This window comes from Pyrus communis, chromosome 2 (assembly GCF_963583255.1).
Source record: "Pyrus communis chromosome 2, drPyrComm1.1, whole genome shotgun sequence".
NCBI lineage: Eukaryota > Viridiplantae > Streptophyta > Magnoliopsida > Rosales > Rosaceae > Pyrus > Pyrus communis.
The window spans coordinates 18,341,684-18,363,673 of record NC_084804.1 but is presented as its reverse complement, the minus strand read 5'-3'; the positions used below and the strand labels follow the sequence as shown (position 1 = coordinate 18,363,673).

The following is a 21,990-nucleotide window of genomic DNA, read 5'->3' as shown; positions in this document are numbered from 1 at the left end:
CAGCTCCAACCTATCCCTGTCGTCATGAGTTGGATTATCATTACCGTTTGACCGCATGGAGACCTCAATGACCTTCTGTTTGGCCACAACGTTCACCTGAAACTGCCATGCCTATGCCTCTCATTCTTCATCCCGGATACCATAGAAACCACCTTCCACATGCCACTTTCTGCGCCAATGCCGCTTATTAACACAGCTACTTGGCTTAGGTTTAGCTTGGCAGGGAAACAGCAGCATAGAGACGGAGTCAATAGAGGGCACTCTTAATCCCTCACCATAGTTACATTCACCGGATTCAGTGAGTTGAACCTTCTAGGTACATCCTTTAGAATGCCCAAGCCGACCACACTTGTAGCAAAAGTCCTTAAGACCTTAGTAACGAAGTCGGATAGTTAAATAACCATTCTCTAGGCAAGGCATAATGAATTTAGTAATGAAGGGTCTACAGGCATCAAAATCAACCCTGCACCGTAAGAAACCTTGGAACCCGTTCTCCATCGGATCATCGACTACGATGACTCCTCCAATCCTTTCTCCCAGCCAGCGAGCATTTTTATTGGTATAAAGTTAGCGTGGTATACCATGAGATTGGACCCAAAACATCACCTTGTCCGGCTTAATGTGATTCAAGAAGTGATAAGTAGGCCAGAACTTAACTAAGAAAGTGTAGCCCTTCACAAACCATAGGTTCCCCTCTAGCAATTGCCTCGCTACCGCTTCTTCCCCAATGGTGATAACATAGATATTTTCCTTCACTCTAGCCACTCGGATGACTCTAAGTTTGTGCCAGAGTAGCCGATGTACCTCCTTCACAACATACTGAGGGGGTTCCTGATCAATAATCATTTTACCAACTAGATGAATCAGGTCTTCAAAGCGTTTCTCCAGGTCCAAACAATCCTTGAAAAAATCCAACAAACATTCGATGTCCTCCACTCCATAATCGGGCTGATGTTTGTCCATAATGATGGCAAACAATAAAGGACCTGTAGACAATAAAGGTAAAAACCCACTAAAGAAACAGCCACTAGGGGCCACCAATCAGGATCCACCGCCTTCATTAGGGACATAATCTAGCAAGGAGCCATCACCGAAGCTCGCCAAAGAACATCACCCTTAAACTATCGTGGTTAAGCAGCCTGAATTATGACAAAGAAAACTCGGGAAGATCAAAGATTAAGATGCCATGTTGTATATGCCTTGTGTAGGTGGGAGTTGGGCGTTGGACAGCATTACCCTTGCCAATGGAAGTTACATACAAATGATCGGTCATCGCTTCTTAGTTCATTTTATTCTTAATAACATATAGCTTATCTTCTTAGATATAATTGTTGTTTAAAATATCGATATCAATAAAAAATATTTATATGCAAATTTGTGGAAATATCGACGGATATATAGAATATCAACATCCAAAGTGGTTGCTTTAGATGCAAATAATGGAAATTTAAAAGGAAATTTCAGAAATTTTCAAACATTGATTTGGACAAAATATGACAGTTTCTCCGATATTTAACAAATGTGTCAGAAATAACAACGATATTTGTCAATTTCTTTATCTTTCTCTTATTTTTTAGAGATTTCCATAAAAATATGGACCATATCGAAGAATTTCTAATCAATAGATATAGCAATCAACAAAAATTGCCAGAGTGGTTGTTGATTCTTCCATGGTTAGTAAGGCTTCTCATCTTGATAGTTGCCTAGGGGATCATAGTTGCACCCATTGAAGGTACCCCCACTACTACACCTCACTTTTGCGCACCCTAGAGGAACTATCATATTCCAAACCACCTGCCTATAATGCCCACACATCTTGCCATCAGTACACGAATTCGACTCATAATTGTAGTCAGCCTTCTCTGCCGCCCACCTGCCCACAGCCTTCGCTCCCAGTAAGTCAGTTGTGCTTATGGAAAGGTTTTCGCCGTATGGCCCATAGGAGTGTGTGAGATTGCAATCGCCAAAACGTTGGTTGGCATGGTTTTGTGCTAAGCGTGCTATATTGTCCTCCCACGTCAAGGGACCTACGCCTACTGCTGCGCGGGCGAAATTATGGGAATTGAGGAAGTCTTGGGGTGTGTCTTGGGCATGAGTCGATTAGATTAGGGCTGAGCCTAAAATGTAAAGGAGGGATAAGGAAATCTTGCACAGCCTTATGTTAATGGTTTGTTTTTTTTTGCTATACCGAATTATTAGGTTGTGGATGGGAAGATAAGATGTTATGGTGTGTGAGTATTTATGATAGCAGTGAATGGAAAAATTAGATGTTATATATGGTACTATGGAGCATTTACAGTAGCGGTGAATATGGAGATTTATTTGCATGACTAGCAAAGTTGGACGTTCACACATGACTCCTTGACTTTCTTTGTAACTGTTGTTTTTTTTTTTTTTTTTTTTGTACAAACGATATTTTCTACACTAAGGGGAATCAGGTGGACTTAGTCTCACAATGGGCTAGCAGTAATGTAGCTGTAATTTGCCTGCAAGAATCGAACCTAGGACTTCTCACTTACAAGTGAAGAGAAATACCACTAGACCGTACTACTAAGATGGCTTTCTTTGTAATTGTTAGTTATGAAATTTCCCTATTACCCCAAAAAAAAAAAAAAAAAAAAAAAAAAAAAAAAAACCTTTTGTCGAATTGATAAAACGAAACCCTACTTTTAGAGTTCTTTGCATACAACGGCTTAATATATATATGTGTGTGTGTGTGTGTGTGGCGAATTTAGAATTCGAATTTTGTGGTCACAAAATTAAAGGTTCAAGTGTTTTTTAAATAAAAACAAAGTGCGAAGGGCCAAAAAAAAATAAAAAATCAGTTTAATCACTTAATCATTTTGATGAACAATTGGTGAACTTTTTCTCACCAGTTAAGCCATGTTGTGCACATGTCAACAGATCTTGACATATGCCGAAGCAATCTGATGAGTGATGTTGAGATAATTTGTCTAATGTTGTCGACGCAACGTGTCGAGATATACCTAACAGACTTACATCAAACACTTAGTAGGCACAAAAAGGACCCGTACCAAACATTCTGAGGATCCTCAAAAGACCTTCACATGATTATTTCCCTGACTCTCCATTAGTCCTACGACCACCTTGGTCCCAAAGTACATCTGGCCCTCTATGAGAGGATTAACTTTTTTAGTACAAAATACTAATCTACACTAAGCGAGAGAGTGAAAGTCTGAACCTGGGACACAATGAGTTAAAGAAAAGTCTCTAACTACTAGGACAATCCACCACATGCATAAAAAAAATTAACAATTACTTACAATCGTGCACATCAAGAAGATTAGTAATTAAATTGTCACTATAATAAAAAGAGAAATGCTAAAGATACTCTCTTAAAAGTGAGACTCTACGGACTCTCCACTAGCTACCACATGTTTTTGGTACAATGTTTTATTAATGTTGGCACATCAGTTGATGTTAAATTGTAAGTTGACAGAGAATTCATGGGGAGCTTAACTTTTTAGAGAGTCTCCTTAATATTTCTCTAATAAAATTGAGCAACCCCAATGGCACAAGCTATATGTTAATACAATTAATTATAATCATACTACACATGTAAAAACATTCAATTAGATAAACCGATAAGCATCAAATACATATACCAATAAACAAAGCAGTAAATAGAAAAAGAGTAAGGAATAATCTAGCTTGCGATATCAAGAGAAGCGTGTTGTCACTGTGACAACTCCCTACGTGTAGGTTATAAAGACTATATACATTAAAATACAACCCTTAAATCTCACAGAGTGTTTGATCCATATGAACTGTTACGATAGACAGGATGCCACGTAGTGATGAATTAATTGCCCATTGATGTTGAAGATAAGTAGATGGATAGAGGGAATGTAGATGTTGGAGAGAAGGAAAGTAATGAACATCTATTTTATGTTTGAGGAGTTCCGTAGGATAATAGGGAATATAGATTTAGGTGAGAAGGAAAGTAATGAACGTCTATTTTATGTTTGAGGAATTCCTTATTTATAAAACTCTATACTCTCTTTTGTAAAAGTTGTGACTTATCCCAATAAACATGACTCTTCATATTTATTATTTTAGAAAATAGTAAATAAAGTTTTGAGTCTTAAGTAAAATAAATTAAATAACCAACAATTGTCCACAAGATTCAAAACTCTATAACAATTTAGAAGACATAAACATATAGATATGAATGGAAGAAATTTGGACAACTTGTATACCATGGAATAGGTGTAACTTTCTTCTAGACTCGAACCTAAATTTAGTGTTAACAACTTTCATCTAAAGGAATCACAATAAACTATGTCTTGAACTAGACCCCTTTTAACCAGAATACTAAATGTAACACACATGGCACTGATAAAAAAAACTTGGTGCGGGATAACGTTATTTGTGGTTTGCTCTTAATCTTGATTATCATGAGAGTTCTTAGAGAACAACCCAATCCTCGTAGTCACAGCCTCATGACTACTCTTACTTAAGTGAGTTCTCCATTAGTACATGTGACTTGTACCTTGCGGGAGATTGCTAGCCTAGAAACTCATTCAATGTTAATACCCTTCCTAACTCCACATAAAATAGCACTAAGGATGAGCAGAAGAAGATAATTCTTTATCTTTTGAGTTGCTTTGCATATCAGTTGCTCAAGACCTTTGGTCTCAATATCTCATGGATATCTCCACTTAATATGAAGGCTATAATGAGTCATGTAGTATGGAATGTTTATACCACATTGAACTTCCTTCATGGTATCTCCAATTAAAGAAATTGAGTTTCTTCCCTAGGTGACTTCCTTATGGGCCTAACCACATCCTCCTCGACAATTGCATTTAACCTCTTTGCGAAGCATGCATATAAATGAATGACAAGTCATTTTATTATGTTTATCCTTGACACTAGTAGAAAAACATGTTTGTGTGACGGAACAAATTTCGTCGTGCAAAGTATGTTTGCGCAACGCAAAACACAAAACATTGCACAAAGCTGTTTGGCGCAACAACACTTTGCTCGACGAAGGTTGGCATTGCGTAAAACAGCTTTGCACGACGTAGGTACACCTGCGTCTTTGCGCGACGCTAGCCTTTGTCACGCAAAGTGTCGTCGCGTAAAGGCCATTTGCGTGACGTTTTGTGCGTCTCGTTACTTGATATATGAATGTTTGTTTTTTGCCATTTTTGGCGTATGCGATCTCAAAGCATATACAAACAAGTTTGATGGTTGGATCGTTGAAACTAGTTTCATACAATGTGTTTCCCATAAAAAAGATAGATTCACTAACACTTAAGAGTTTATTTAAACTTTCATTAAGTATAACATAAGATTTTGTGGTATCCACTAGTGTAAATATTTTCAATTGACGATCAAGTTCATTCATTGTATTCATATAGGATCAAGGAATGGAGTTGTAAAAAATCATCAAAATCGGAGTTAAAATAACCGTTAAATAATGATTTTTCGTTTATAACCGTCGAAATATTTTGTCCCATTACTTGATCTCTGATTTTTTTTTTTTTTTTTTTTTTTTTTTTGCAATTTTTGTCGTATGCGATCTTGTAGCATATACAAACAAATTTGACGGTCGGATCGTTGGAATTAGTTTCGTAGAATGTGTATCCATCAAAACAATAGATTCACTAACACTTAAGAGTTTATTTATAATTTCATTAAGTATAACATAAGATTTTGTGGTATCCACTAGTGTAAATATTTTAAATTGAAGATCGAATTCATTCATTGTATTCATATAGGATCAAGGAGTGTCGCTGTAAAAAATCATCAAAATTGGAGTTAAAACTACTGTTAAATCGTGAATTTTCATTTATAACTATCAAGTTCAATAATATATATATTTATTAAGTAACTTTAAATTTATTTATTTTGTTATAACACTCAAAAAATTGAATGGTATATATATTTATTAAGTAGCTTTAAATTTATTATTATAGCTCAGATCAGGTTTTTGTTAGCAAAATATATTATTGTATTTTATGTAAAAAAATGAATTTGAATGGAGTAAAGTCACATTTTTAGTAAATTTTATAATACAATTCGGTCAATGCGCAAACACATTTTACGCGACGCACCACCAATGCTTTAACGTAAAAACTATTTTCACGACACACCAACAATTTGCGCGACGTCGTAATGTATACATACGTCGCGCAATGTGTTTAAAATTTGGCGGTAGTTTTGTGAAGCTTTTTTTTAATTTTCCCAAATTTGGAGAAAATGGGAGTGCAACTCAAACTCTCCACCTTCCTCTACTGACTGCTCTTCCTCCCCGGTCTCACTGTTATCATCTTCATCTGCATCATCATCCTCCCCTTGTTCATGCCCGTCAATCTCTCTTCCCTCTCTCTCACTCGGTCTCTCACCTTGTTCATGCCCATTCATCTGCATCATCATCCTCCCCGGTCTCTCCGTTATCATCTTCATCTGCATCATCATCCTCCCCTTGTTCCTCCCCGGTCTCACCGTTTCGAGTCTCGACAGCAAAGGTTAGTCTCACACTCTCACTTCTCTGTGTTTAATTTTCTGTTCAAATTGGTTCTGCTCTATTTACAGATTTTCCGTCCATTAATTTATACAGTTTTAGAGGTTTGGTTAGAATGTTTGCTCTCCGTGGCTATGGATCTTTGAGATAGATGTATGTGAGTGGATCTTTGAGATAGATAGATGTATTTGACTGGAAATCATTCAATGTGGAAAATTAAATTAGAAATTGGGGGTTTTAGTGTTAAATCAAATTTTAGGTTTTTAGTGTTAAATTGAATATTATGATGTTGGTGGTGTTGCCTTGAATCTTGATTTTGCTCAAGTTGTCGACGTTGTGAAGGAGCGTCTGGGCAAAGAGGTATTTGATCTTCACATTGTTTCGTCAATACATAAGTTCCTTATGTGTGTTTTGTATTTGATGATATTGATCTTCATAAGAATCGAGAATTTGGCTTACGTGTTTCACTCTTTTGGCGTTACAGGTTGAGATGGGTGGCTGCAAAGGACCCATAACAACATTCATTGTTGAACCCTTCATTCCCCACAATGAAGAGTTTTACCTTAATATCGTCTCAGACCTACTTGGAAACAGCATAAGCTTCTCCGAGTGTGGAGGAATTGATATTGAGGAGAACTGGGATAAGATATTTTTGGATGTCAATGTGTTAGCAAATTCTTATTCAAACGCGATTCTTTGTTATTTTCAATAGAAAGATAAAAATTCCTAGAAGTGCATCTTCTATGAGCTCTATTCGTCTACCTTAATGAAGGAAAATTTATGTCCTAGCTAAGAACATGTAAAGAACATTTGAATACATAGGCAAACTATTAACAAATTAAAGTAGGCATGCATCCAAAAACAATTCATAAAATCCATGACTTTCAAAGCCTAGTATATGGTGAACCATAACTCTTTAACAACATTAAAGAGAAGAAAGGATTTAGAGAATCATTACCCTTGTAGCTCATCCTTGATTACACAAGGGATTCACCCAAGTGGAGGGCCTTCAAGTCACCTCCTTTGCTTCCTTGAGGATTTGAGGATATGTTCTCCAAAACACCAAAAGCTTGATGTCTCCAAGTCTCTACACCAAAGATTAATTATGAAGATAAAAATGGATGACTTAGGAGAGAGGAAATTGCTAGATATCCCTCCCTAAGTGGCCGGCCTCCCTTGTTGAAATAGAGAGAATAATTTCACCCAATTTCATCAAGAAAAACCCTAAATGAAATAAAGTTATAATTTTGAATTTATACTTCATTTCTTGTGAGTGGCAAACTTGTAATTAACACAAGTTTGGTATCCCTCACTATTCATGGCCGGCCTCTCTAAGTGTTTGGGCTAATTGCCCATTTTGTTTTAGTTGTCATACAACTTAAACATAATGGACCTTGTGGACCAAAACACTTTTGGGCCCCTAAACCCAAAAACAACTTAGAAGTCCAATACGAACGTTTCGTATAATTAATTAACTAATTAATTAACTTTGACCATACTTCAATTAACCATTTAATTGCTTATCCATTTCATTTAATTACTTCACTTTCATCCTTACTCGGTGTACGATCCATTAGGTTCCAATTAGCGAGGCAGTGGGCGATGTTACTCTTAACTATCGATTGTGAATTGAAACCATATTTCAATTCTCCCTTAAGATTAGTGTTTGCTAATCTTTAGGGCTTCCACAAACCATGAGTGACACCTAGCAGCATGTCATGGTTACCCAAGCTAAGTAGAAGTGGTTGGAGAACCTATCTAGTTACAACTACAATGCAATACGGTCCTTCTCTAATACAATACTCTTAATCACATTATTGAAGTGATAGTTTGTTTCATGTCTACTATCCAATGTGATACTTCCCTATATGATTCGCTTGAATAAGATTTGGAACAAACTTCCTAAGTCATATTCATATGCTTTGGCCAAAGACTCTCGAATCATATCTTAGAGTATTCTCCTTCCACCATGGAAGGTTAGAGATCCCTTGTTGTGCATTCATATGCCTACATGACTAGATAGCTTGACCCCAACCATGTCGTGGACACTCCAAAGGAATGCCATTTGACACGATCAAAGATCAAGGACCTAACCATTAGACATCTATGATGCCTCAGGTCAAAGGACTACTTTGCATATTGTAACCATCGAGTTCTTACATGACATGTATGTTTGAACTCTCTTTTGATCATAGTTCAGTGTACTCGATTACTCTTTCGAGCACCTATGTGTTTGTCTTAGTGTCCAACACTAAATGACTTGAGACTTGTCATATCCATACTTGAGTCGACATAACACATACTAACCTTAGCGGATTGTCAATGCCCAATTGGCAACCCTATGGCTAGGAACGTTTTAGGAATGAACATAAGAGAAAGGTCTCGAAAATCTAACTTACTTAGATCACTTATCTCTTAGATCAAATACATTCCTTGGATTCCCTTATTGCTTAAACACAAGATACAATAAATAGTGATTAACAATAAGCTTTGCCCTCCATTAAACATATAAAAGTTTAATACATTAAGTATTCCAAAAAGCTATTACATCAAATGAGTGGCTTTGTGGGCATACTTCCAACACTTAACGCTCCATATTTATAAAAGAAATATACTTTATACAGGTTAAGACCATATTTGTCCCTACTGGAGTTGCTTTTACATCAGAAGTTTCTGCTCCACTTGTTGCAACCCTTCCCTTGGAGGTAAGTCTTCTATTGATATGGTATTTCGGTATCATTTCTGTATACTTTACTTCTGACCAGAAAAAAAGAAATAATGTACTCGATTTTGCTTACGTCAATCATATGCTATCTCTCTTGAGTTCATGTTCGTTTTAGTTTAAACTGGAAATCATTGACAAGTATTATTCTTGAATATAGATCAAAGCAGAACTTGAGGACTTTATCAAAGCCGTGTTTACTCTATTTCAAGGTGTGTTAAAAAGTTTGGACCGTTCCATTTCGTACTAGATTGGTAAGAAGTGAGAACAATTTTGCTAATTATCATTCTATTCCAGATTTGGACTTCACTTTTCTGGAGATGAATCCTTTTGCATTGGTTGATGGAAAGCCATATTCGTTGGATATGAGAGGCGTGCTGGATGACACTGCTGCTTTCAAGAACTTCAAAAAGTAAATTTCATTCACTTCAGTTGGTTTTACCTTCTCTGTTTTGTTATGTATATGCCAAGCTATTTACTAGTGTTTTAGCATACTACTTTCAATACCACCTTACATTATTATTATTATGCTTTAGGTGGGGCAGTATTGAATTTCCAATGCCTTTTGGAAGAGTTATGTGTAAAGGTACACACAGAAGCCTTCAACTTTTAAATGATAATGTATTTATACTTTCTGTTAATACTCAGTAAATACCCTGTGTCTAGACGTTCCAAATCCTTTGTTTTTGTCACTACCAAGAAGTCAGCTGATTCCTAGTTTGTCCAATTTACATTTTCACTATGTAGCCCGAAAGCCGGGATTCCTGCATGTCGCTAGGAGTGTATATTAGAGTTCAGAGCTTTCTGACCCTTGAGAAATAAAGGTCATCTTTTCTCAGTCAACTATGTACTTCATTCTTTAAATTGGAAACCTGGTCCTTAATGTCTGTCAATTGTAATTTCATATTGGCATAAAATCTAAACAATTAAATCCATGGACCGGAGAACGGGGCAATTAATTTTACTCTTCAACCATGCTCCTAATGCCATACCTTTGTTCTAAGAAATAAAATCTAAAAATCAAGCAGGAAGAAAAAGGTAGTGTTTTCTGAAATCAATGATGTTCTAGTAGTTGAAAAGAATAGGCCTTGGGGCAATCAGTTGCAGTAAAGGACTAGCCATGAACCCTAAACCCTCTTGTAGACATGTAAATTTTGAAATTTTGCGTTTACACCTCTATTGCGCATTCCAAATTCAAACCGTCTAATGTGTTCTGTATCTTCTAATCTCACACCAAAAATAACAAAATGAACATGTTTGCTAGAGGGCTCCTGAGTTCCATCACAACTACCTCTCCCTTATATTTATAATTATACAAATATAGAAAGAAAGGTATACATAACTTATTGGCGATTGGAGGTGACCATCTACAAGTTGCAAAAGACCTGGAAAGGGTCTCCAGTCTCTCTACCACCCTTTATTAGGCTAGGTCATATAGATATATATGATATGTATAGGACCCGTCTTTGGGGTTTCAACATTGTGTCCACGATTTTTGTGAGTCTATTTTACACGAATTGTGATGTTACTCAAGTCAAGTCAAGTCACTGTCATGGTAAAGTGATCGATAAATTACATGTGATCAATTGTCATAAATCGTATAAATGCATCAGTTGCTTCTGTTACCTTCCTACTTGTTTACTAGTTAGTCTCCATGGTCATGTGTTTGGTTGAATGGCTTGTACAAAGTAAACTGTTTTTGTACGGTACTTTAATCATATCAATTAGTCTAATGAAGTTTTGGTACCATTGATTGATTACAATGTCTGCTTCCTAGAGTGTTTACTAGGCATCCTGAAACATGTTTTAGTTGTTATAAATAGTGATTCAGATAATCTTTAAAATTTATCACAGATTCCCAGTGTGGAGGAAGTGACAACACTAAAATGTCAGCTTGCGGCTCAGGGTGAGCAGATGAGCATGATTGTATGGGCCTTACAAATGTCCGGTCTACAAATCCCGATGCTAGCACCTGATCTTGCTCTACCTTCAACCTCCCAACCACTTCATCCAGCCGATACTCAGTAGCCTTATGTATCAAACCTAGAAGACTACTTGTAGTTTGTTCTTTTTTGTTTGAACATCTTGTATGTACATTTTCATATACTTTATAATTAAATACTTTTTCTTTGTTTATTAATTATTGTTTAGAATTTAATTACAATATTTATTAAAAATTAAACAAAAAACATTTTTGCCAAAACCCAAAAAAAAAAAAAAAGAAAAAAAAGAAAAAAAAAGGGGTTTGCGTGATGAAAAAGTGACCTGCGTCACGCAAAACCACTTTGTGCTACATAAGTTATACATTGTGCAAAACCACTTTGTGCAATGTAGGTTATACATCACGCAAAACCACTTTGCGCAGCGTAGGTTACACGTCGTGCAAACCCTATTGTCACTGCCTTGGCGCGACGAAGGTTCATTGGGCAAATTTTTGCACGACGTTTTTTTGACTTTGCACAAAGAAGAACCTGCGTCGCGCAAAGTGTTTTTTGTACTAGTGTGACTATGCGTATATAATTTTTGTCCACATATTTACTCGTCATTGCTCTTAAACATACATGTTATAAGTAACTGCAAACTAAATAGCATATTAGCCATAATTCTTCATATAAGGGTGAACATCTTGGATTATATGATATCCACTCTTTGGAATATCATGTCGAAAGTTAAGGTGAATAATCATTCATAGCCTCGTATTAGTATAATTCCTCATATAAGGATGAACATCTTGGTTTATCTAATCAAATGATTTCACATGTGTATTATAATTATAATTACTTATATTATCCTACAAATGTTTCAAATAAGGTCATTCAGATAAGATCTTGCAGATGCATTTGCTGGCATTTTTTTTTTTTTCAGAAAATTTGCTGAGATATTGACTCACCATGGTATGTGAAATACAATACCAAGCTAGAGAGTTAAGTTCCAGTCCAAACACAATTCCTTTGAAAATAAGTCATGTTGATACGTGTGAAGAAAATAAAAAACAAATTCAGTTGTCAATGACCTTTTTTTTCAAAAAAGAAAATTTAAAAATTAGGAAAGAAAGTGTTTGGCCACAGCTCCAGTACGAGATTCGAAGAATTTTGAAGGAGAAGAAGAGTCTTTATATTAACAAATTATAAAATCCGTTGCAATGGAATGTCGTAAAGTGAAGGCGTATTTGCACACACGATTACAACATACATGTACCTCACATTCCCTTTTATTTCTAATTTTTTATTTAAAAGAACAAATACTAGGTCCGAGACCAAAGCATGGTGTCTAGTACATATGAGAAAAGCTCATTCGTAACGGGTGCTATATAATACTCCTGTCCTTAACGCATTCATTACATGATCTGTGACAAATGAACAAGTGCTAAAGGCACAAGATTACAATGTAAGTTTTATTTATTTAGTAAGGACGCTCCCCATCTGTTACAGAAGGATCATAATCACAAATCACGAAGGTTTGTCCATTCGTGCACAATGACGTGGCACAACCAACATAGGTTGATTTGCTCCAAATCACAGCAAGGTAGTGACCACATTCGTCGTTAATACATTTGTTTTGGTTGTAGTCATAGAACTCCTTCTCGGTAACCCAATACTTGACAGCAGCTGCACCCGTCATGCCTTCGCCTGAGGCTATGTTCTCACCATAAGGCCCCATTGAGTGCTCCATTGCACAGTCCCAAGATCTTACATTGGCATAGTTTTGTGCATACCTTGCGATGGTCTCGTTCCATTTGATCGGACCAACACCGACCTCCGCCCGAGCTTTGTTGTGTTCATTGATGAAGCCTCTGATATCTCTTCTGGAAGTGGCTGAGGAGACACGAGCTAAGATTAATGCCAAGGAGCAGATGCACAACACAAGCTTAATATTGTGCCCCATTTTGTTTTCCATATTTATGAAATGTCTCAAATATTGCAGGTAGACTTGAGAAGGTTGATGGATTTTAATACAAATGGGACATGAGATTTGCCTTATTTATAGAAAGATAAAGGCATGCTACTGTTTATTTCCCTAGCTACGAGCTGCCTTGAAGAGGGGAGAGATTTAATACGGTTGGAATTAATAAGATAAATATAGAGGACAAAAGAAAATGAATAACCAACCAACTTCCGATTTGGTTAATGTTTTGTTACAAAAAAAATGTTAGACAGATCAAATTTTAGACGGCTACGGGTTTGGTGTCCCGAATTAAGTATCTTTTTTGTGTCTCTTTTTTAGTTTTGTGACACGTGTTATCCACTGAACTTTAAAACTTAACACCGTTACTTTGCATAAAATTTAATTAAAAATTAAAAAACTCATTAAAAAAAAAAAAAAAAAACCCGGAACTCATCATCCCCAATCTCCCTGCAATCCTTCCCCAAGTCTCCTGCAATCCTTCAAAAGAAGCCCTTAAACCCCGTGGAAACTCATCATCCTTATCGTCCATCGTCCTAATCAACCCCGGAAACCAAACACTTCCAACCAATACTGAAACAAAATGAAAGAAATTTCACTACGCCCGCCGTCGCCGCCACTCGCCATGGCTTCTTCCATGCTGCCCATTTCTCTTCTCCTTCTTGTACCCCTAGCCCTTCTTCTAAAACCCACAAACGTCAACCCCATTGACGAATTGTTACCCCGAATTGAATCCCAGTTCTACACCAGAGCCAAGGTCCCCGACTTTCCTGACTCCCCCACGCGCAGCACAAACGGGTCTCCCATACTCGCGACGGCGACGGCGACGCTCCCGAATTTACAGAACCCAATGGCGAGGAAAAGCAAAGTCGTTATCTTTGGGAACGCGACGCTTTCGAGCCCCAACCGGACCTTTGCGCTCGGCTTCTTCTCCACCAACGACGAAAGTCCCAACTGGTACTTGGGCATTTGGTATCCTCTGATTCCGGTCCCGACTTACGTCTGGGTCGCGAACCGGGACCGACCCGTCAAGAATCTCACCTCCTCGAGCTTGGAAATCACCGGGTCGGCGACAGCCGTGGTGAAATTTCATTCATTTTGTTTCAGTATTGGAAGTTTTGGTTTCCGGGGTTGATTAGGACGATAAGGACGATGAGTTTCCACGTGGTGTAAGGGCTTCTTTTGAAGGATTGCAGCAGACTGGAGGAAGGATTGCAGGGAGATTGGGGATGATGAGTTTCAACAGTGGGTTTTTTTTTTAGTTTTTTAATTTTTAGTTAAATTTTATGCAAAGTAACGGTGTTAAGTTTTAAAGTTAAGTGGGGGACACATGTCAAAAAAAAAAAAAAAAAAAAAAAAAAAAAATAGACACAGAGGAGACACATAATTCGAGACACCAAACCCGTGGCCATTTTAGACCGGGCCTTTGTAGATTGATTTTTTTAAAAGAAAAACTGAAAAATGACTAGAAAACTTTGAGTTTTAATAACAAAGAAAAAATAAAAAGTAAAATGAATAGTATTAGGATTGATTTTTTAGTGTAAAAATATGATTTTTCTTTAAAGTAAACAGTACTGTTGACTTTTCGTTAAAACTCTCTAATTATTTAAAAAATGAGTCCAATCATCACTCGCTACGTTATATGCGGTTTACATTTAGTCTCTCTAGCATGACGTGTTGTTACATGAAATTTGTAAGTATTTGCTATTTCATTTTTCAAATTTGTAAGTATTTGCTATTTCATTTTTCTTAAATGATACCGACGGCAAATTGAAATTTTCCTTCGACATGATATTTTTCATCTCTACCTTTCTTACATGTTGAAAATGATTGATAGTGTAAACTCACCTTAAACTAATAGATAATATTTTAACTCTCAATTCTTATAATAATTATTATGTGAATTCAGGTCAGAATCTTACTTGATTAGCATAACATTACGCAAGAATTCGAAGTGATCCCCGGCCACGCTTATAACAGTAAGGTGATCTCGTGAATTCATGTCACTATCTCGTGAATTCATATCACTATCTGTCATACTAAAGGCCAAAAGTCAATAATCACAAGAGCAATATCTTTTAAGCGATCACTTTTGGCATTACATTTCCCAGATCCAGCTCCAACAGTGCTTTATTTGTATATTTGCCTTAGCTTTTGCTTTCCTTTTTTTCCTTAAGAACAAGTCCACTTCTAAAAAATACGCTGGTATTCAACTCAGTTAATCCATTCGGTGAACAGTGATAGACCCCATGAATAATAAATTGGCCAAATGCTTCTCCACTCTTAAAAAATGTGCTAGCACAAAAGATTTCTACCCCTACAAATGCACTGGCACCCCGTCTATTTAAAATATTATTAATTTTTTTTATAAAATAATAAATTTTAAATTTAGTTTTAATTTCATATAGGATTTTAACCAATCTTGTCACGTCGCGTATCATTATCTGAAAGTACTATAGAAAAAATAGTTTTAAGGTGGAAGATGATGGTTAGGTATTTATAGAAAAAAAAATATTTTTTTTAATTTTTTCTGTATTTTTTAACAATTGTTAATAATTTTTAAATTTTTTATTAATTTTAATTTAGTTAATTAACATGTCCAGTGATCATAATTTTGACCGTTGTGCATTTTTTTTAAATTTTTGGGGTGAAAAACGTGGACCGTTGATTTCTGCATCCAACGGCCCATAACGAGCCACATGGCCTCCCATCATAACTGATGGTGCGCCTGCGCATGCGGGCCTCGCCCCTTGTTTCTTGTCAAGGATGCGTGCCCACTTACGCGTGTTCCCCATGCGCCTGGCGCAAAAAAGAATCTAAAACAGCTTGTGACATCACACTGGTGTCAGCATGACATCACATAGGCTTGGCCTTAGCTCAGCACATTCTAGGCTGGCCTATAGGACAGCTTGAGATGGGTGCCAGCCTATTAGGCTAGGCTGGAGCACTTTTTGTGGGTGTCGGGCCATTTTGTGGGTTGTGAGCCGGCCTAGCCCTTTGGGGTGGACTTGCTCTAACCAACTTTTTCTTATTTTTCTCTAATTAACACAAATTAATAGCTTCATGTATTGGATATCCCTTATAATATTAGGAATTCAAAACTATACATCTCCTCTGTAAATGTTGACTAATTAAGTTAGTTTGCTAAATTAATGTAGCCATCTCTGTAAGCCTCCAATTTCATATCTCATGTTTCATAAAAAGAAAACTTAACATCCATTTTATATCACATTTGTTTTCTATTACCATTTCAAGTAAAAAGATAGGATATGGAAAGGAAGCAATGAGAGAGAATGATGAAAAAAAAAAAAAAAAAAAGAATGTTGGATTCCTTTGCACGGGACCTTCCCCCAACTAGTCAATTCACTATTCAATATGCCACAAATCTCCAGATTGATTATAAACCACAACATATAGATCAATATTTGTCAAAATTTTGGAACTCAAGTTGACAGCTAAAGTCAAAATGTTTGCTTTCTTTTGTGGATTGGAAGAGGAAACATTGATATCCCTTCTCTAGATTCAGACGTGATTTCTTGGTTACAACATAAATGGCATAATGCCCAACCCTTATTGCTCGAAAAGATATTTCCTACACATGTTGAAAAATATGGAACCAAAGAAACAACGCTCTTTATGAACAAAAAGATACGTAATGCAATGGAAACATTTATACCCATTGGGAATTATTTAGTCAAAATTCAGGAAAGGCTGAAAATGCCTATGTGAGTCTTCTCAGCTCCCGGAATTGGTAAATAATCATGGCTTGCCACTAATTATCCCCCTTTTAAAGAAAAAAAAACCATAGCCTTATGACTCACGAGCGGTTCCTTTAGGATATTCTTCAGCTTTGCAAGGTTGGGTCTCGATGGTGTTCAAGTGGAATAAGATTCATAGGTTCTCATTAATATAATTAACGGTAAAGTGCAACTTCGTTGGAGAATTAGGCATTGGTTTTTAAAACTATCGTTCACACATATATTACGAAAGGCGAATATCATAGTGGATTCAATGGCACCAATAAAAGAACATTATTATCATAATTGAGTTCAAACCATAGTATCCTATAGATGAACAAATAAACAAACTATCAAACTACAAATATTATTTAATTAACGGAAAAACAAATAAAAAAAATTGTCGAGGCAGCTAGAAACTGATAATTGCATTTTGACTCACTTGTTAAAATAACAAATACAATGACCATGATATAAAGAAAACCAAGGCAAACCCTAATTTTGAGGGCAAGCAATCCTAATCCCGGGCCCACAACAAACCCATAAATAATGAACTACATAACTAATATTTTCCAAGACAAGACGAGTTCTATTAAGCAGACACGATAAGACAAACTCTGTTAGGTGGACATGACAAAACAAGCGAGCAATTAAAGTGAGAAAACAAGCAATCTAAGCGAGCAAACAAGTGACCAGACGAGCAATCAAGCAATTCCAACGACCAAAAATCAAACAACAAATTCTGACAATACTGAAACTACGGATTATGGAAAGAAAATATGAATGCTCCCATTCACTAAATGGACGAAATTTTGATATCCCAATAGCAGCAATAAACGAACAAACAGTCCACTTCATCATATACACACTGTCATCTGAGTTGTGACCAGTCCAAATACTCGGGCAATCGTTTTGGCCCGCAATAACAGAAGAGAACAATCCTTCTCCAAACCAATCAATATGGGCCCAACAAGAAGCCCAACATCTTACCGTTGTTCTGTTTTCTACTTTCTTTTTTTTTTTTTCAATGAACAACAATATTGGCACCACGCGAAATGAGTTTTGCGGCAGCAACTCGATGCGAGTTTGAGGACAATCAGCAAGACGATGAACTGCGGCAACAACAGATCGTTTTTGGCGGGTCGGGATCTAGATTTAATTTCAGGCAGCAACAGTGATGGAATCCGACAACAAGAATCATGATTTCTAGTATTTCTAGATCTGGGAAACGACAGGTTGCGCGAGCACGATCTCCATGACGATTTTGGTCGGTGAGGGGTTGATGGGTCAGATTCAATGTGGTTTGGTGGTTCAACAACAGACAGGTGCGCAGTGCACAAAATCAAGGCAGCAGGCGTGCGAGACACAATAAGTGGCGGCGAGATCGTCGAGATGAGCAACAGACTCAAATCTAAGATACGGGTATGGTGGTGGTTACATAGCAGCAAATTCAGGCGGGACGCAAAAACTTCTGGCTTTGTTCTCCACGACAGCCGACTTCGCACACGGTCATTTTTCAATATCAACGACAACCGAACATACTAATCCAAACTAAACAAACAAACAAATGGAGAAGCGGAAGAGGTGAAGAACTACAGACAAACCAAATAGTGAGTGGGAGTTAACATTAGTAATTATTTTTGTTGGAAGAAGGTGTGGACGAATGGAAGAAGTTTATGTTGGATGACTTAGCAGTAAGTGGTCAGAGTTAATATATTAGTAATTGTTTTTGTTATATAATATATTATAATGTTTAATTTTGAATTAATTTGTTTATATAAAAGGAGTGGCATATTGTTGATGTAACGGAGCTGAACTGGTGAGTTTTGTGGATGATATATTTAAGAGGCATTATTGGCTGTGGAAATATGACCTGTGATGGAGAAGCACCACCAACAGAGTTCATTTTTTTTCCCCCCGGTTTTATGGACGTTTAAATTAGTTTTATAATTCTGGTTATGCACTAGGTTTGGGTTTGATGGCCTGAAGGGAGTGGTGGTGACCATTACTTATTGGAAGCCAGGCTTCCATGACCTTATATTTATGTTGGAGACAAAGTAAGCCCTTAGTTAATTTAATATGAATTTAATTGAGACTTAATAGATGTGATATTTTCAATAAATTAAATACTTCTTTGGAATGTTTAAAAAAAGTTATGATCAATTTAAAATGACACTAAAAGGTTGGGGCATTTTAACTGCTTTCTAAATACTAGTAAATAATATAGTATTGTGTATATTATTTATATTTTTCTCGACTATGATCCTATGGCCTCTATAGCATGTGTATTAATATTAGTTTTAATTCCCAATATTAGAATACTATTTGACAGCATGGAATTAGCCCCGAAAAATCATAATTAATTTTTCCAACCACGTTGCATCAACCCCGCACTCCTTACTCCCGTTACACAACCACAATCTTACCCAAAATTTTCAATCCAGAATTAGGTGAGATCGCAACCTTTACAATATGTTCAGTTCAAATAAAAGTTCCTATACAACTTTCACTTCTTATCGTGTTTAGTTATTATCCCACTTGTAATTTTATAACTCTTAAAAGATTAGAAATCTTAGCATTCTATTTTTTTTTTAATTACAAATGATGGAATAATTTATACTAAATTCATTTAAATACAGAGATAGAGATTTGAACTTGAGTGTAGAGAGAGTACACTGCTTTGGTCAACTTAATTAAGCTCATGTCTTTCTTAACGTTGATTGTTTGATATTACATTTGTTTCTTATCACCTTTTTTCAACTACAAAGAAACCAATGCAAAATAGCAAACGAGGATGATAGAGGTATAGAGAAGAAGAAAAATGAATAGTATAAAATTACAAAAAAATAATACTTAGTATTTTTTTCATTTTTTAATAATTATTGTGTCGTTACCTTTCACAATAAATGATCATGTGCTAGTCACATAAGGGATGTTGAGAGTTCGGATGTATTTCTATACACCGGTTACATTTTAACGGTCTCTCATCCCCAATTTATTTCTAGGTTAATAATTTAAGCAGGATGTCCTCCCTGGATTTGTTATCAAATATTTGTCATGATCGACATCTTTGAAAAATGTGTCTAGTAGGGACGTTCGTCCTCCGGCTGGTACATGGGATCGTAGCTGCAAACGACGTAGTTCACTCCATTGTTGCACTTTGAAACGCCACATCCGACCTCGGTGGTTTTGCCCCAAATCACAGCAAGGTAGTGACCACATTCCTCTTTGACACATTTGTTTGATTTGTGGTCATAGAACTCCTTCTCGGTAACCCAATATTTGGTGGCATCGGCGGCGCTCATGCCGGCACCTGAGGCCAAGTTCTCACCCCAACGCCCCATTGAGTGCTCCATTGCGCAGTCGCCAACTCTTTTGTCAGCATATTCTTGAGCGTACTGGGCTAAGGTCTCGTTCCACTTGAGTGGAGCGTTACCGACCTCAGCACGGGGCTGGTTGTGTTCATCCATGGCGGCTTTGATCTCTTCAGGGGAAAGGGCGGAGACAAGAGTGAACACTAATGTGGCGGAGCAAACGGAGAACAAAAGCTTCTTGTTGAACGCCATTTTTGTTTCTCAATGTGAAAAGTACTCTTGGATGTTGTAGTATTAGAGAATGTTTAATTAAGAGATGTTTGATTGAAATGGGAGATGAGATTGTGCATATTTATAAAACATATGTCCCAATGAGGATTTAAAAATAGGCCCTTCAAATTTGTGGTGTCGCATCTTTTTTGAGAGGGGATCCCTACAGTTAGGGTTTAGCTCACAATAAGGAGGGAAGAGACTACCTTAAATTAGAAATTTGGTCAATCTCTTTCCTAATAAAAGTGAGTTTCATTTTCTTGTCGCAAAAAGTGAGCTTTCTTTTCCTTTTCCTTTTTTTCTTTTTTTTTTTTTTTTCAAAGATGAGATGGAGGAAGAAGTGGGTAAATAACCTTTTATAACTTGTAAGATAACACTAAAGAAAATTTCCCCAATTCTTACGAATATTAGTTGGTAAATTACACAAATTTGCGAAATTACTCTCTTAACTTTTTTATTACCCAATTTACCCCACATTTTCAAATTTTTACACTTCGGTCATGTCCCACATTTTGTCAAATTTGTCGTGTAACGTTTATCTTTATTAGCAACAGTTTTTCTTTTCCCCAACCTCTCTACCCTTAATAGATATTTTTTTGGGGTGTGAAATTGGAACAAAAACCGTCTATTTAAATGAAACACTCTTACAATATTACCAATTATTAGTAGGAAAAACTATTTGAGTGACAACACTGTAGGCTATGAAATAAATTTCGCTGCACAAGACATGTTTGCACGACGACAACTGTTGTTCGTCACTCAAAATGTCCATGACAACAAATTTTGTGCAACCTACATTTGCTTGGTGAATATTTTTGCTCGTTAGGCAAGAACTGGAAAAATATGCGTTAAAATGATATTTTGGCTTCAAATTTTGAACGACGAAAGGTTTCGTCACCTAGGAAAAACAGGATGAGGAATGCCTTTCCAGATTCACCTTGCAAAGCCCCAGAAATTTAGGTGGAACAATAATGGCAGAAATGTATTGGGCGATGAAGAAGGCACTTGAAGAGTTAAAGAGCTTTGCCGCACAAGGGTTCACGAGTTTATGTTTAAATCCCAAGTCCACAGCGTTCTCTCCTCATTTCCTCTCTTCCTCATCTTCTCCCCCAAATCCCAATGTTTCTTTCTCCCCGAACTCCAAAAAATCCTTCTATCCCAACTGCCAAATCTTCATTCTTTCCTTTTTCCCACTCTTAGTGTCCACGATCAAAGGTATCCACAATAATTCTATCTTTCTCCCCAGTGGAACTGATTTTTTTGGTTTAATTATGATAATTGTGGTTATAATTTTGTAGATGCCATGTTTGGTAATTACATCGGATTCCACTGTTTCGGTTGTTTCTCCAGATGAGCATGCATCTGGCGATGCACCGATTGTGACATGTGTAAGGGAGAAGGATCACAGACAGACAGGTAATACTCAATTTGTATGAACTTTAAGGTTGTTTTTTGTTGCAAAGTTTAATTGCATAATTAAATTAAAAGTTGATAATTATACTTGATTGGTTGTTGCAAATCTTCGTTGGATGTGGACATTATGTATATCAA

At 36.6% G+C, this 21,990-nt stretch overlaps 3 protein-coding genes and 1 pseudogene across 3 annotated transcripts; 1 reads left to right on the top strand and 3 right to left on the bottom strand.

Moving 5' to 3' along the window:
* Positions 1–1,674: 1,674 nt before the first annotated feature.
* Positions 1,675–6,447, bottom strand: LOC137724893 (pathogenesis-related protein 1-like; annotated as a pseudogene).
* Positions 6,448–6,983: 536 nt separating this feature from the next.
* Positions 6,984–9,631, top strand: LOC137724891 (ATP-citrate synthase alpha chain protein 2-like). The gene is made up of 4 exons (XM_068463543.1): positions 6,984–7,157; positions 9,118–9,198; positions 9,376–9,427; positions 9,513–9,631. Exons 1-4 carry the CDS (start codon positions 6,984–6,986, stop codon positions 9,629–9,631), a joined length of 426 nt encoding a protein of 141 aa, XP_068319644.1.
* Positions 9,632–12,617: 2,986 nt separating this feature from the next.
* Positions 12,618–13,112, bottom strand: LOC137722922 (basic form of pathogenesis-related protein 1-like). Its single transcript, XM_068462048.1, has one exon. The coding sequence runs from the start codon at positions 13,110–13,112 to the stop codon at positions 12,618–12,620; it is 495 nt and encodes a 164-aa protein (XP_068318149.1).
* A 6,560-nt stretch (positions 13,113–19,672) lies between these two features.
* On the bottom strand, positions 19,673–20,478 carry LOC137727060 (pathogenesis-related protein 1A-like). The gene has a single exon (XM_068466000.1). It carries the CDS (start codon positions 20,419–20,421, stop codon positions 19,939–19,941), a length of 483 nt encoding a protein of 160 aa, XP_068322101.1. The 5' UTR covers positions 20,422–20,478; the 3' UTR covers positions 19,673–19,938.
* Between the last annotated feature and the right edge of the window lie 1,512 nt (positions 20,479–21,990).